This window comes from Trachinotus anak, unplaced genomic scaffold (assembly GCF_046630095.1).
Source record: "Trachinotus anak isolate AG129_WGS33_773 ecotype Australia unplaced genomic scaffold, CSIRO_AGI_Tana_v1 ptg000012l, whole genome shotgun sequence".
Lineage (NCBI taxonomy): Eukaryota > Metazoa > Chordata > Actinopteri > Carangiformes > Carangidae > Trachinotus > Trachinotus anak.
In genome coordinates, this window is record NW_027273863.1 from 23,826,972 (window position 1) to 23,841,601 (window position 14,630).

Below are 14,630 nucleotides of genomic sequence, written 5' to 3' on the forward strand. Positions count from 1 at the left end.
AAAGCATAGAGAGCAGGTAATGAGTGTCTAGTGCACTCTCTGCCTGTCTCTACAATTCATCACAGAGTGCGCATCTCCTTCAGAAGAAAAAGAAAATACAGCCAATACACAACTACACAAAGGAAGAGATTTTCATTTGAACACAATAAATCATTTATGTGGATGGCTCAGTCTGCGTTGGCAGACAGCTGAATTGCCTACCGTTGGGCCACGTTGCCCTCTAGGGCCAGGTTTGCCGGCAATTCCCTGAAAAAGAAAAACAAAAGCTTTGATTTAGGACAAAATCATTCCTTGTACCATCAGCCAGTACGAATACTTTTTCGCCTCTTTCAAGAAGTTTGGGCTGAAGCAGTTCTATAATAACAAATACACTTAAACATGAGACAGACAAAATGCTAAGGGGGTTGAGTGAGAGATGAAATAGAACCATTTGAGCATCTTTGGACAAAAATAAATAATCAAATTGCTGCGGTAAGTGGTTACCCACAGGCACTTGACAGCTTGAACTACCTGTCAGTTCTAGCACTATGGGGCCAGGGGTGTCTGCCTCTCAATGCCTGTCTGAGAGCGGAGAAGAGCTCGTCTCGTCAGTAATAACCCTTTCCCACCGTTCTACAACCCTCCCTCTCATCCACTTCATCTTTAACCCTTTTCAACTGGACAGAGTCCACGGTATCATTCACAGAGCTCAATATAGTTGTCAGTCCTCCCTTAAGTGCTATGTCCTGATTACACCACAAGACCAAAAGTATGTGGACACCCCTGTTTCCTCACATTTTTGGAGGATTTTCTTTCTGCTTCAACATACAATGATAGCTTTTTGGACAACAGTGCCCTTTCCTCTCTCTAAATGGCAAAGCGAGGTCAATAAATACACAGTTCTTCCAGCTTGTTATAGAAGAACTTGACTGGCCTGCACAGAGCTCTGACCTCAACTCCATCCAATGCCTTTGGGAAGAAGTGGAACGACAGGCCGTATTGCTCACCAGACCTTACTAATGCTATTGGAGGCTGAATGGAAGAAAATCCCTGCAGCCAGTCTTCCCAAAAGAGTGGAGACTGTTACGGCAGCATAATGTTGCCAGTGGGTTTGGAATATTCAACAATCACAACTTCGGGTATTTACATATTTTTTAGTTCATACTCAACTGGGTTATAAAAACAGTGCAAAGAACACTATATAACCCTATTAATTTTTGCTTCTGGTTCCTAGTTCGGACTCGAACCAGCAATGTCTTGGACTGCCAAGACTCACCAACCATGATGTGTTTCAGTATCCTACGCTATCTGTACTTACTTCCCTTTGCTAAATAGGAAATCCCTCAGTGGCTGAGTGTGCATGTCTTTAACAGTGGAGAGAATAATGAATTTTGTGGCTCACCCTTGCTCCCTTCTCGCCATTGGCCCCGGGGAATCCAGGGAAGCCGTTGGAGCCCTGCAAGACAAGTAAAAGAAAAAGTGAGTGAGCGAGAAAGGAGCGACAGACAGGGGAATACATTAGAGGGCTGGAGGGTATAAAATAAAGAGATCCCTGCAGTAACAATGTTACAAAAGCTGAAGAGGGCTTAGCAGAATTTCTCTTGTGCTTTACTGACCAAAGCTAATTAAAAGTCCCAACATACTGTAAGTACTGCCACACCAGCCAGCAGATTCTTATCACTGTGCTACAGTTTATAGTTTGTGAATTCCCATAGATAAATGAGCAATCTCTTTAAAAGCTGTGAACGAACTCAAAGGGAAAAAGTCTGCTCCTTGCCATTTAGACTTTCTGACACACGGACAGACAGACGGAGGTGCTGTTAGCTTGTTAGCACAGTTAGGAGGCAAAGAGGGACATTGAAAAAGGCAGGGGAAGCAAATAAAGAGAAGGGAAGGGGAAACAGCGGCTCTCCTTTGATACCCATCAGCAATTTAGTTATTGGGCTTTAGCAGTCTGTGTCCTCTGATAGTCATGATGGTGCCAGTCAAACAAATACTAGGAGGGCAATCGCTATTGGGTGAATAAAAGGGGTACCAAGCGGCCTCACTTTATGCAACATTTGGTAGGATAAATGCTGTATTTAGTTGACTATTTCTTTGCCTGGATGCTTTGTGTTTCAAACATTCTCTGATGCAATGCACAACTATAGTGCTCATTACTGCTCACATGCATATGTATACGCGGCATAATGCTGTGCCATCGAAGCAAGGCCAACTCAACAGGGAGGCGTGGGCAGAATTGCAAGAAGTAAACAGCCTAACACTGTGGAGACAGCAGGAATGGGGGATCTATGCTGCTTAATTTGTTTTTCACAGAGGTGCAGTTACGGTAAACTGAAGGGAGAGCCGGTACTGGACAAGCCTGACTTGTGCCACAGAGATAAGACAGTCCACTGAAGCCATTGCAAATGGCATCCAGAATTAACGGTGTGGGAAAGCTGTTAACAGAGAGTGATGGGGTGCAGCAGCCAAAAACACAGCCAGTGGAGGGATTCGTGCACAGGCTGATGGAGAGGGATAAAGGCTGCAAATGAGCCAGGACTTTGACCCTGAACCTGCTCACGAGTACAGTGTGACATTTTAGCATTGTCCCTCACTTGCAAGTCACTTTGGATTAAAGTGTCTGCCAAAAAAAAGTAAATGTATAACACTTATGATAGTGTGCGATGGGATCATGGGGCTTTGCAATGGAATCAAAGGCACTTCATTTCTATGAATCCATTTAGGAAAAAAAAATGTCCCTTAAGGTTCTGTTGAACAAACAGTAAAGTATCTTTAAAATTAGGATTTGGTCTATAAAAGCATTCTCATTATAAGTTACCGCAGACTTTATTTTAACTTACAGACGCTTAAAAGCTGGATATTCCCTTTTCCAGAAGAAAGGAAGAAGACGTTTGTGGCACAAGGCTCAAGATGCTTTTATCCCCTCTCTCTCCAAAAACACTTTTTTGAAGCATATAGAGTCTAAAAAGAAGATGTGATCCTGGGCTCCACTGGGAACCTTTGTGGGCAGCCTTTGTTAAAAATTATTTATGGAGACAAACAGAAGAGTATCCTTTGTGTTTTTCACTATCTTTGCTATTACTGCAGGCTTTTACTACATATTCATCACCGATATCACTTCTGAACAGTATAATTCAATTGTGAAATATCCAGTAATTAAACAAAGTGGAACATCAGACTTAAAATCACTGGGACAAATGGATGGAAATTGTCTCATCTCAATTCTTCTGTGTGCCCCTCCCCCCCGACTTTGTGCAATTTGTCCGAGTCTCTCATTAATGCATGCGCCACGCTCAGCTCAGATCCTGCTGACATTACCACACAGAGCAGGAGACTTGTCTATCCGGATGTTGTGAGAGTAGGTGTATCTGACCCATCATATCAGTGCCAAGCTGTCAGTGCTGACAGCAGCAGAGAGGAACAAGCTGCAGCAGCACATCTTGATAGTGGAGCTGTGGCTCGACGGTCAGCGAATGCCAAACTGTTAGATAATGCCTGGAAGAGTTTAAGGAAGGAGGACAGCTGACAACTCCAGCAGGTGACCGTGCAAGTTACGCTTCTTATAAGAGTTGTGGAGAGAGAACAACGGCTGTCCGCTTGGGTTTGCGTTTGTGTGAATCAGGGTTAGTCAGCAAATCAGCAAGTTTTAAAAAGGCAGGTGGGAGCAAATTTAGATATGAGTGAATGCTGATCAGCCGAACCTCTTTAAAAGATTAGAAAGTCACTGAGAGGATTGATAAAGAAAAACAGTAAACAATACATGTATGTATTACGCACACAGGCACACAGGAGAGAACACCCTCACATGCAAGGACATACATAAGCATAATTTCACACTGAAAGGCAGTCTAGTTAGCAAAAATACACATAACCCTTCAGCAGTTCACATTACTAAGGCGGCAAACAGCGTCTCTGCTGAAATTCCCTTCACCGAGACGCTGAATCTACATTCAGCTGGTCCTGCTCTCTGACCTCCCACTGGGTGAGGGGCATGCACAACAGGAATTTCTCCACATTGAACAGTACAACACTGTTCATCATCTACCTTGGAGCCTTGTCTTCCAGGGTACCCAGGCAAACCAGGGACTCCGAGTTTTCCCTAAAAAGGAGCAAAGGAAAAGGACACAAAGACAATGAATTCTCACTGTGTCACTAGAGACTGCAGTAAAGTTCACAGAAGCATTGTAAAACGCAATAAACTTATAACCATAAAGTTTTACTTCTGGTGTGAGAAATTTTTTAATACCACGTTTATGAACATGACATCATCCGTGCAGAGGCTTTTCTGCTTTTCACCCAAATGTGAAAAGCCATTTTTGACAGGACATGGTCATTAAGAATCACACGGAGTCTGATGTAACTGTCCTGTGTGCTTTCCAGAAAAAGGTCAAGCCATATATTTTTATACAGATCCGACTGTGACTTCATTACTTCTCACTCCAGTGCTGGTAATTCATACTTCTGCTTTACTGTTGCACTAATTTTAAACAACTCAAGATGAGGACGCCAGCAGATTTGAAATGTATTGATAAATAAATTTTTAAATATTATTGATATATATTAGCAATAGTAGCATTGAAAAGGGAGTTAAATTAAAGTCTCTATTTGCACCAGGTGGGATTAGCTCATCTCTATGTGGCAAATGCAGATTTCAAAAAGTCTTCCTTTTTTTTTTTTCACATGACATCTAATTATTTGTCAACATTTCATATCTACAATTGCTGACATCACAATTACTCCTGTTTTGGAGTCATTACTTTGCTTTTATGATGTCGTTTTATCCTCAAATGTCTTGTTTTAAGCTTTAATACTAATTTATTATAGCATAAATACTGCAGCACAACAAAGAAAGATACTATGTGGCAAGATAAGCTCCGTGGAGAAACGCTGTCAGCATAAGCCAATTAAAATGGGACTTCTGTAGAGCTGAAGGGAGGTGGAGTAAATCAAAACTTCAAATGATCAAAATAGCTATAAAACTGCGGTGAACAGTTCTCCCCAGACCTGTGTCTTTCCAGTTCAGTTCATTTAAGACATCCCAAATTACTGTAAGAAAAGAACAGTCTTTACTCTGGTCTGTTTTTCCAGCCGTTGTATTCCTGCATCTACTTATAAACGAGTTACTATCCATATGTGTATGTTTTAACCTTTTATTTCTCTTTAAAACACAATTGTACTACGCCATTAGACCTGAGAGTGAGCTTGAACTCCAAAAACACATTAATTAATTACGGAAATAAGAAAAATCCGCAGTTTTATTGTTCAGTCTTTGCAGGTGTTGACTATTTACCTTCTCTCCAGCTGGTCCAATGGGACCACTTTCTCCGCTAGGTCCTGACTTGCCCTTGGGGCCCTCGGGACCGTCCTCTCCTCTGGGTCCTACTACACCAACCTCACCCTGGATGCAAAGAAAACAGACGTAACCAAAGTGATCTCCTTTACTTGCCTGTCATTTTTTCATTTCCTCCGCAAGCATCGGTTTTATCTTTAGAGATGATGATTCACCTTGTCACCCTTTAGACCCATGTCTCCTTTGAAGCCAGGAAATCCATCTTCTCCCTGAAGATGAAAGAGACAAAAGTATTATTGTTTAGAGGTGAGTGTTTTATCCAGTATAACACAGACAAAACTATGCCACTTCACTAAAATAGTTCAACTCTACCATACTTTATATAGCAAAAACATAGAAACACAATTCACTGTTTAAGTGACAAAGCAAGAGTGATGGTAATAAACAGCTTAAAAAAAAAAAAGTTTATCCTGGCAGCTTTGCAGTAATGCTGGCACAGGTATACAGGCTCCTTAGGACAGATTAATACTGACACCTAGTGGTCACTCCAATGAAGCATTCACATACAGTTATGCCTCCCTCAGTGTGTTATTCTACTGACATCTGGTGGTTCAAGTTGAGAATACGGTTTTCAATCTTTTCCAAGGTGCAACAATCATTGTTTCATGAAAGCGCTACATATTATTCACATACATATTGATTATTAGATTATATTATTATTATTTTGTGACATATTTTATGTGTGAAATAAACCACAATACAATAAAATGTGATTAGTGTTTAACTTGAAATCTTGGGATTTGGTAAAATACTTGGGAGAGGATACACAAGACAGAAGTATTAAAGTTTAAGTAGCTTTTAACAGCACACTCAGTGTTTTTAGGTAATCTCTGAAGAGCTCCAATTTCCTGACCATTGAGTGGAAAATCCACACAGTGGCTCTGAGGTAGCAACAAGCTACGTTCAACCACAGCAATCCAAGAAAACAATGGCACCAGATCAATCTCCACTGAAACTGCCCCACAAACAGCTAGTTTAATGTTCCACACTCCATTACAGCTCAGTGGCATGATGACTTAACTGCCAGCCTGATGGGCCTTTCACGAGATTTTCCACTTGCTAGATTCAAAGGAAGCCTCATTTGAGAAGGAATTACAACTCTGATGGGTCCATTGTTAGAGGAATGACATTTGTCAAGCATGTTGAAGAAAAAGAGGAGACTGGAGAGGGGTTTACCTTTTCTCCTTTGCCACCTTTAAGGCCTCTGATGCCCTCAGCACCCTGGAGAGGGAGACAAATAGAGTCAAGATAACATTCAGGGAAAATGGAAATGTATCGGGGCAGGGTGGTACTGCACGACTGAGACAGTGCTTACTTTCACACCACGAGGTCCAGGGTAGCCGATGGATCCCATAGGACCAGGGGGACCCTAAAGGGTTGAAAAAAAAGGTCATGTGATCAGTTAAAGTGAGTATTACTTGAGTTTGGATCAACCTTTACTGGGATTTGTCTCTGTTGTATTAGATAATGTTGATTGAAGATTTTTCTGCTGATTTCCAAGGATTTTAACGCATAATGAACCCTCAAAGACAGATGCAACACAGTTGCACATGTTTAAAAGACAGAAACCAAAACTAAGTGGGCATAAGTAAAAGGACAGCAGCATCTTATGCCAAGAAGTATCAAATACTGGACAAAGAAAATACAATATTCAAAAGAATCCTGACCAAGTCTCATCTAAATAACAGCAAATATTAGTTACATTCAAGCTTGATAATATCATAGCATTTCACTTCAGTGAGACTGATATTGGATATTTTTTGTATTTAATGATTTCTTATCAAATTTTACACTGCTAATCATGTGATATGACATGACAAGGACAATAAGATAAAACAAACAAACAAACAAACAAACAAACAAACAAACAAAAAAACAAACACATGGATTAAACTGGAATCCATCCATTTCAAAAAACATATACAGGACCCAGCTAGGACCCGACAGCATTTTAGGCTGCCCTAACTGTGCCCGACTGGAGAATGTAGTACAATGCCCTTGCTTCCTCTCTGGAAATGCTATGCAGCCAGATTGTCTGGTACAATAATCATTGTCTCATGTATATGTTGTTGGAATAACATTATGATCACCATTTCTGAAACGTGGGCATTTGACTATACAACATTAACCTATATTTTACAGTAATATGACTAAATTCTGACCATAAAAAACTCAGTGTATTCTATTTCTGAGACAACTTACCTGATGTTATCTAAATTGTGTGGTTATATTAAACCTGGCCCTGCTGACACACTATAAAGGTTAAACAAACGCTAAATGTAATTATTGGTAAAACTGCCAGCGAGAACAAATGTAATTATATACTGAACTATAAAATCCAAATTAAAAGCTACACCAAATAATACTTACAGCTGTTCCTTTCTCGCCTGGAGGACCTTCTTTTCCTGGGTGACCCTAGACAAACAGGTGAACATGCTGTCAGTTGGTATTTTGTCTTAATGATGTAAAAATTAAAAAGCGTTGGGTGTGTTACTTACAGGAGGGCCATCAGCACCAGAAAGGCCAGCCAAACCTTGTTTACCTTGAGGTCCCTACAGAGACAGAATAACAGGTAAGTAAGAGGATGGATAGAGGGACAAAACCACTTAAAAATACTTTCAGTTACACAAAATAAGTATTTATGCAAGAGTACTCATACAGCAAAAATGTATAAAGTGTGTGCGTATGTCTGTGGGTGTTCATGTTTGTGTGTGTTTTAGCCATCAGTGCTGTGCAGAGGAGCCAGAAAAGGCCTATAGCTCAGACAGCAGTGAATCTGCAGAATCACTTAAGAGGTCTTGACTGAAACATTCACTTATCGGGACAGCAGAGATGTGGTGGGAGGACTTAAGGGAGGACTTGGGTTCCCTCTTTACTTACTTTTTCACCAGGAGGCCCGATTGGACCTTGAGGACCAATAAGACCCTGAAAGACATCGGAAATAGATCTATTATTAGCACAGAAAGTCATTTCTCATAACAGCGCTGCATGATATTTAAAATGAAGTGGGGGAAAAGAGCGCCTGTTTTTGTACTGTATTTGTAATTTGCTCATTTTGTAATGTATTCACCACCGACCATTGTTATTGTTGGTTGGCTACTTCATGCTGCCTGTTCAGATCTGCTCATTCAGCTGTGCAAAATGAGGTTCATTATTTTGTAGGATTCATTTTATAGTCACACATCTAACAGACTTTTCAAGAATTCACCTGATGAAAAATTAAAAAAAAAGGTATTAACACTTAAAATAAGAGAGCTGTATTATTTTTCTAGGGTCCAGTGCCTTCACTGGAAGGCATCAATCTGCCTCAGGCCAGGTATAACTAAAAAGAACAAGTTATTTATTCAACCTGTACTAATACTTTCCAGGGGAATGACGGCATCCTATCGAGGCTGCGAGCGTCAGCGGGACTGAAAATCTCACCTGGCAATGGTCATTTACCCCTGGCTACAAGATTGGGTGTGCTGTTTTGTATTACAGATGACTATAAAATGGAATATTTTTCACTGTGCCACCAACTGGACAGTGTAATAGGGTTAAGTGCTATCAAATGAGAACAATATGTCTCATCTCAGCAGGACAGAAAGGATGTTTTTCTTTTTCGTGGCAACAGACAAACAATGTTAGTGAAAAATCTTTGCTCTGAATTGGGTTGAATTTAGTGGAATGCCTCACAGAATGACGGCCATTTAAGGAATGAAGGATGGAGAGACACAAGAGAGAGGAAGGAGAGCAAAACAAAAATACGTCTACAAACATCTGAGTAAGAAAACAGGAGTGGGAGAGATCACCTGAGTTGACAGCACAGTGGACATGGCAAAGAGGAGTATGTAAAGCACAGATCTGAGGCAGGAAGGGATGAAAAGATGAAGGGATTGAAGAGAGAGAGGCAGACACAGCAAGAGAGACAGAGTGATCAGACTGGGTTAGACGAGACTGACAGACAGAGAAAGGGAGGAAAGAAATTAAACTTACATGTGGACCAGGCATACCCTGTTGCCCAGGGGGCCCTGGCTCTCCTTGTGGACCCTGCACATAACAAAGAAAAGCAGAGGATGCAATTAATTCTTTTAATTGCTGCACACAATTCCCCACATTTTATTTGAAGGTATTTACACAAGTACTGTAAATTCACACAACTACTAAAAAAAAAAAAAAAAAAAAATTAAATTAAACAAACACAGTGAAAATGAATCTAATCTACATATAAAGACAATGAATTGTAAACCTTGCAAAGTCATTAGGCACATCTTGTCTTTTGCTCCAGTCCAGTGGATTTAAAGGATTGTTTCGATGCGGCACTGTGGCACTGGGTTAAGTGAAAACATTGGGTGACCTTGTTTGGATAGAATGGATGAATTGGCTTTATTCAATCTTTGTCAAGATTGTGAAACAAAAAGGTGGAAGGGAAGGAATGTGACACACTGGCTCATGGAGCAGAGCTGTCTGTTTTCTGGCTTTATCCAAAGTTGTGTTTTGTTCCTTCCCTAAAATCTGGTGACTGGCTGGAACTGACGTTTGGTGATGAAATACTTTCTCTAAATACAAGCTGAGAGGCTACAGAGACATCTGGGCATGGATTGACACTAATAGGACTAACTGGAAATGGTGGGCTGTTCGGTATCCCTGCAGAGATTTAGTGTGTTACAAACCAAACACATACAAAAACAGACAAGACCCTTGTGAAACACTGAGCCCCAGCTGTTACAACAAGCACCAAATACAAATGCTGGAATTTTCAGCTGCTTGAGATTGTGATTGTTAGCAGGACTTTTAGTGCAAAATTCAAAACTGAGCTTAAATGTCGTTGGTGAAAAACATTTGTGTGCTTCACTTGTAAAGGATGCGTTAAAAACATTCATATGTTACAGGCTTGTAGAATAGAGGATTATAAACCCTTTGGGAAGTGCTCTGCTTTGATTTTTAGAATAGGCCGCGATCAATACCAAGTCTGGAGAAATTAATGAGAAGCACACCAAATGTCTATTGTTTTGTGTCCTCTCTCCAGCTGTTTGTTTCTTTGGCTCAGTGACTCAGTGACCACAGACAGTGTGTGGGCTTGTCCAGCTGTTTTGACCAGTGATCAGTTACCCTAATTTAAAACATCCCACTGCGCCCTCTGGGAAGCTGAATGCATGATGGGACCATGAGCAGACAGGCTTCTCTGTTTTGCCCCCTGCTAAATCCTAAAGCCCCTTCATCATGGTCAATACAAGTCAGCTGACTTTGTTTTATGGAAGAGGTCTGAGGAGTATGATGACACACTACCATTACCATTCGCCATCTCTAATCAGCAGATGAGCTCCTTGACCTCCATTCTTATGATGTTACCTTGCGGTTAAAGGTCACTGACCTGCAATCAGCCTCAGGCAGGCCAAATGACATAGTGATTGCTTAAGTGGTCTTGCAAAAAACAGTCACTTTCTGACAATGTGACTTTCTTCCTTCCCTAACTAAATATTACACATGTGCAAAACATGAATAGTGCTCACCATGTTTCCTTTGGGACCAGTTTGCCCATCGAGTCCAGGAAGACCCTGAGGAGATCATAATTTGACAAGAAAAGTTAACACCTCATTACGTTAGAACACAAATTATGAGTATAAAATGATATAGGAGGTGTACTTACACGCTGTCCTGAAGGACCTGGAGACCCTCTGGGGCCGAGCAAACCTCTAGGACCCTGTGTAACAAAATGACTTAAATTTTAAAAAAATGATGTAAAATAATAAATAAACAAATCCATTCATGTTAATATGACTGAAACTGTGTGTTGTATTTAGAAGAACAGTGGTAAGAAATATTATATACAGAACATTAGATCCACTGAAAATCCTTGAAGTGATTGGCCCGAGTATGTAAAATACTGACCTCATGAGGCCATGACTAGTAACTGCAATTCAGGGAATGAGCAATCAAGTTGTTTCTTATCTCAAATTCTTAAGTCGTTCACTTCAAATCAGTGCACTGACTGCGCTTTTGTGTCTTATGGGCACTCTGTGATGAAATAGTGTGCAACTATTTCTTTAAAAGGACAATGTTGTTGTGGGTATGACGGAGCAAACCATTTTTCATGCACCTCTATGGACCATTTAGACTGAACTAGGCAGCATTTGGCAGTTTCTCACGAGTAATGACAGAACAACACATTTCCCCTATTCTATTTTTTGATCTATTATTCAGAGCTATTCCGTCTTGGCAAGGTCGGGATTACAAACGCAATGGTCCTTCCAAACAGGAATGTCATTACAACTGTAAAAAGAGAGGAGGGCGAGGTTATGTGTTTAAATAATTGCTAAAATTACTGTAGGGGAAGGAATGAGGGGGTGAGGCCTGTGGTAGCAAAGAAGAGGAGTAACATGATCGTCACATTTTCATCATATTCTTGTCTTTTACCAGGAGCTGCAGTTCTGTAATATCAGATAATAAATGTACTTACACTCTCTCCAGCCACACCTCTCTGTCCAACCTGGCCATCTTCACCCTTTTGATAGAAAAGAAAACATGAAGGAATGCAGAGGAATTTTTTGAAGACTTCTGATAACAAGGTTAAGTTGGAAGGTGACTGAAGTACTACTCACTCTTGGGCCATCCTCTCCTGGAGGTCCTGGAGGACCTGTAGGACCATGTTCCCCCTGGAGAGAAAAGATCACAGGACAAGGAATATCAACAACGAGTGGGAGTGGCAGGGTCACAAGAGAGTCCACGAGCTTGGTCCCTGCAGCTACGAGAGAAAAAAATCCTCCTAATTTTTAGTTATTGAAAAAAATATATGGGTCAAAAATTCAGAAAACGTACAGAGACAATGCCGAAAAGACAAAAATGGGCATCAAAACTGCCTTTAATCTACAGTACGCATGGCTACCACAATTGGCATGGACCTCTATGGTTTCCACTATTTTTAGTGCTCTATAAGCACTGTGTACCTCTGGTGGCCCTGTAATTACTCAGTATAGGATAAGGCATGAAAGTCTGTCTAGAAATACCCCTCTATGATCTCTGTCCTCTCCCTTTTGACTCTCTACACAAGCCCAAATTCCACAAACGCCAAGCTCAGCACTCCTCATTCGCCTCTTGGCCTGGTTAAAGGCAGCCAAAGTGGTACTGGAGTCGGTCCCACCTCTCATAACTGGGTCATACGCCCTAATGAGTTCCACTTCTACAGAATTCATATCTGTCAACACTGGAGTATAAATGAGATGGATGCGAGGTGGCGTTTGAACTACCAGTCAGCCCTGACGCTGCCGTAAGGACAGGGTACAGAGCAGCAAAGACTGTGATCAATGAGCATCTGGGACTAGAAATAAGAGACAGCAGGATCTTATTTTTGGAGGCAGATAGACGCCACTGATGATGTTTGTCCTCTGACCTTGTTCTTTTGCAGGACTCAAAATTCTCTCTATTCGTACTTACTCTGTGTCCCTTCTCTCCAGGAAGACCAGGGAGGCCGTCGAAACCTCGGTCACCCTGAAAAAGCACAGCAACAAAAGGTTAGCTCTATCAATCAATATAGCAGGTGTCACTTTTTCTAAATGTTTTTTGATATCCTGGTGTGTACTTTACCTTGGGCCCTGCCTCTCCTGGCATTCCTCGAGCACCATCAGCTCCATTACGACCCTGAAGGACATGCAAATTTCATGTCAGGCCACATGGAAATCACATTAGAAAGAGGAAAATATTCAATTATCGTGAATGGTTGTGGAGAATAAACACAGCGAAGATGCTATCATTTTTCTTACTAGCTCATAGTTAAATAAACACGACTTTATGAATTGACTCAACACGCAAAGATGATTATTGAGTGCAGCTGACTTATTGAAATACGGCCATGTTTGAAACTAGACTGGCTCTTCTTTCTGGGCATTGTAGCATTGATCCTTGGACAGAAATACGAGAAATTTTGGAATTTATACTTTTTTCTTCTGTAGCAACAAAGTTTTGCCCTGGAGGAGATGAATCAATGGATGTAATAAAGTTTAAAAACCTCCTGCTTGAGCCAGGATAAAAAGTATTCTCACCCTCTTTCCTGATTTTCCTGGAGGCCCAGTTGAACCTTGAAGACCTCTGGGTCCCTACAGAAAATAAATTTAAAAGTACTGTAGTATAGGAAAAACGGAGGCTTACTGGAGATAACGTAAATGGAACAACAATTACAACAAAGATCTATAATTACTCATGAAAACAAAGACTTCAATTGTATTATTTTGCCTTCTCACCTGTGGTCCAGGGTCGCCACTATCACCTTTAAGTCCAGGAGCACCAGGACCTCCCTATCAGACATAGACATATAAATTTTAATGAATGAATATATCTTCACTGACACCAAATATTTTGTCATCCAAACATTGGTCTCAAAACCAACACAATGTAGGCTGGACTAGAACTTAATGCAAATCCAAATACACACAATGTGAGATTTTGTGACTTTTTTGGGTTGTGACTATGCAACAGAGAAACCTTCAGGAGTATCTCTCCATGTGCACAAAATCCCTCCTGTATCTAGGAATTATAGGACTGGTGTATCACCCATATGTTTTGTTGCTAATGAAGGCAGTAGTTGTGTGGAGGACACACCCGAGAGAGCTCAGATATTATCAGTCCACAAGACTGAGTGTGTGAAATTATATTGTGCCCTATCATAAATAATATCTAACTGTCTATCTGTAAGAATATCTGTTTTTGTATTTGTTCAGTCAGTTTTCTTATTAGAAAGGGAGTTAGGGAATAAAATAAAATCACCTCATAAGCAAGCAGGGAATGTGTGTTAGAAAATGATAAGTACTTGAAGCTGAACGCCCTCACAGGAGGTAGCTCTCATCACGCAGCGTGTTTCTCATCACTTGTACAATGAATGGGTGGTAAGTAGATCAGTGGTGTGTGTAAAAAGCCACTCACCACAGGACCAGATCTTCCTGTCATGCCCACTGGCCCTGGGGGCCCTCTCATAGCCAGCTGTGGATCAGACAGAAACAACTCATAAACCTCTGATCAGCAAACAGTGTTGACACAAATGGACGTATCCAAGAATAACATTTCTTCCTTGGACAGGCGACATCAGAAAATGTACGTTTTGCATTAGAAGTGCAGCCATGTGTGCCTGTTATTGCACTCAGGTTATTAACATCCAGTAAGACTGTGAAAGCATCTGTTTATGTCCTGAATCTTCTGATAGATGAAAACATTTTTTGTTATTCTCAAGGAGAAGACCATCATTAGTCTTGTTTGTTTACGTACTTATTCCAATATTAAAAAATGAATTTGATACGGTTGTTAAAATGCTACAATTAATCCCTGTGAT

At 40.8% G+C, this 14,630-nt stretch overlaps 1 protein-coding gene across 5 annotated transcripts in view; it reads right to left on the bottom strand.

Annotated features, from left to right (window-relative positions):
- col11a1b (collagen, type XI, alpha 1b) overlaps positions 1–14,630 on the bottom strand; it is a 92,485-nt gene that overhangs the window by 34,511 nt on the left and 43,344 nt on the right. For all 5 annotated transcript variants that reach the window (XM_071490676.1, XM_071490675.1, XM_071490677.1 and 2 more), the window contains 20 exons: positions 14,228–14,284; positions 13,549–13,602; positions 13,351–13,404; positions 12,896–12,949; positions 12,746–12,799; positions 11,914–11,967; positions 11,772–11,816; positions 10,962–11,015; positions 10,825–10,869; positions 9,308–9,361; positions 8,213–8,257; positions 7,831–7,884; positions 7,703–7,747; positions 6,648–6,701; positions 6,509–6,553; positions 5,488–5,541; positions 5,273–5,380; positions 4,028–4,081; positions 1,382–1,435; positions 202–246 (listed from right to left, as the gene is read on the bottom strand). In XM_071490676.1, the coding sequence (XP_071346777.1) occupies positions 202–246; positions 1,382–1,435; positions 4,028–4,081; positions 5,273–5,380; positions 5,488–5,541; positions 6,509–6,553; positions 6,648–6,701; positions 7,703–7,747; positions 7,831–7,884; positions 8,213–8,257; positions 9,308–9,361; positions 10,825–10,869; positions 10,962–11,015; positions 11,772–11,816; positions 11,914–11,967; positions 12,746–12,799; positions 12,896–12,949; positions 13,351–13,404; positions 13,549–13,602; positions 14,228–14,284 (1,083 nt within the window). The remainder of the gene's footprint in view (positions 1–201; positions 247–1,381; positions 1,436–4,027; positions 4,082–5,272; positions 5,381–5,487; positions 5,542–6,508; positions 6,554–6,647; positions 6,702–7,702; positions 7,748–7,830; positions 7,885–8,212; positions 8,258–9,307; positions 9,362–10,824; positions 10,870–10,961; positions 11,016–11,771; positions 11,817–11,913; positions 11,968–12,745; positions 12,800–12,895; positions 12,950–13,350; positions 13,405–13,548; positions 13,603–14,227; positions 14,285–14,630) is intronic.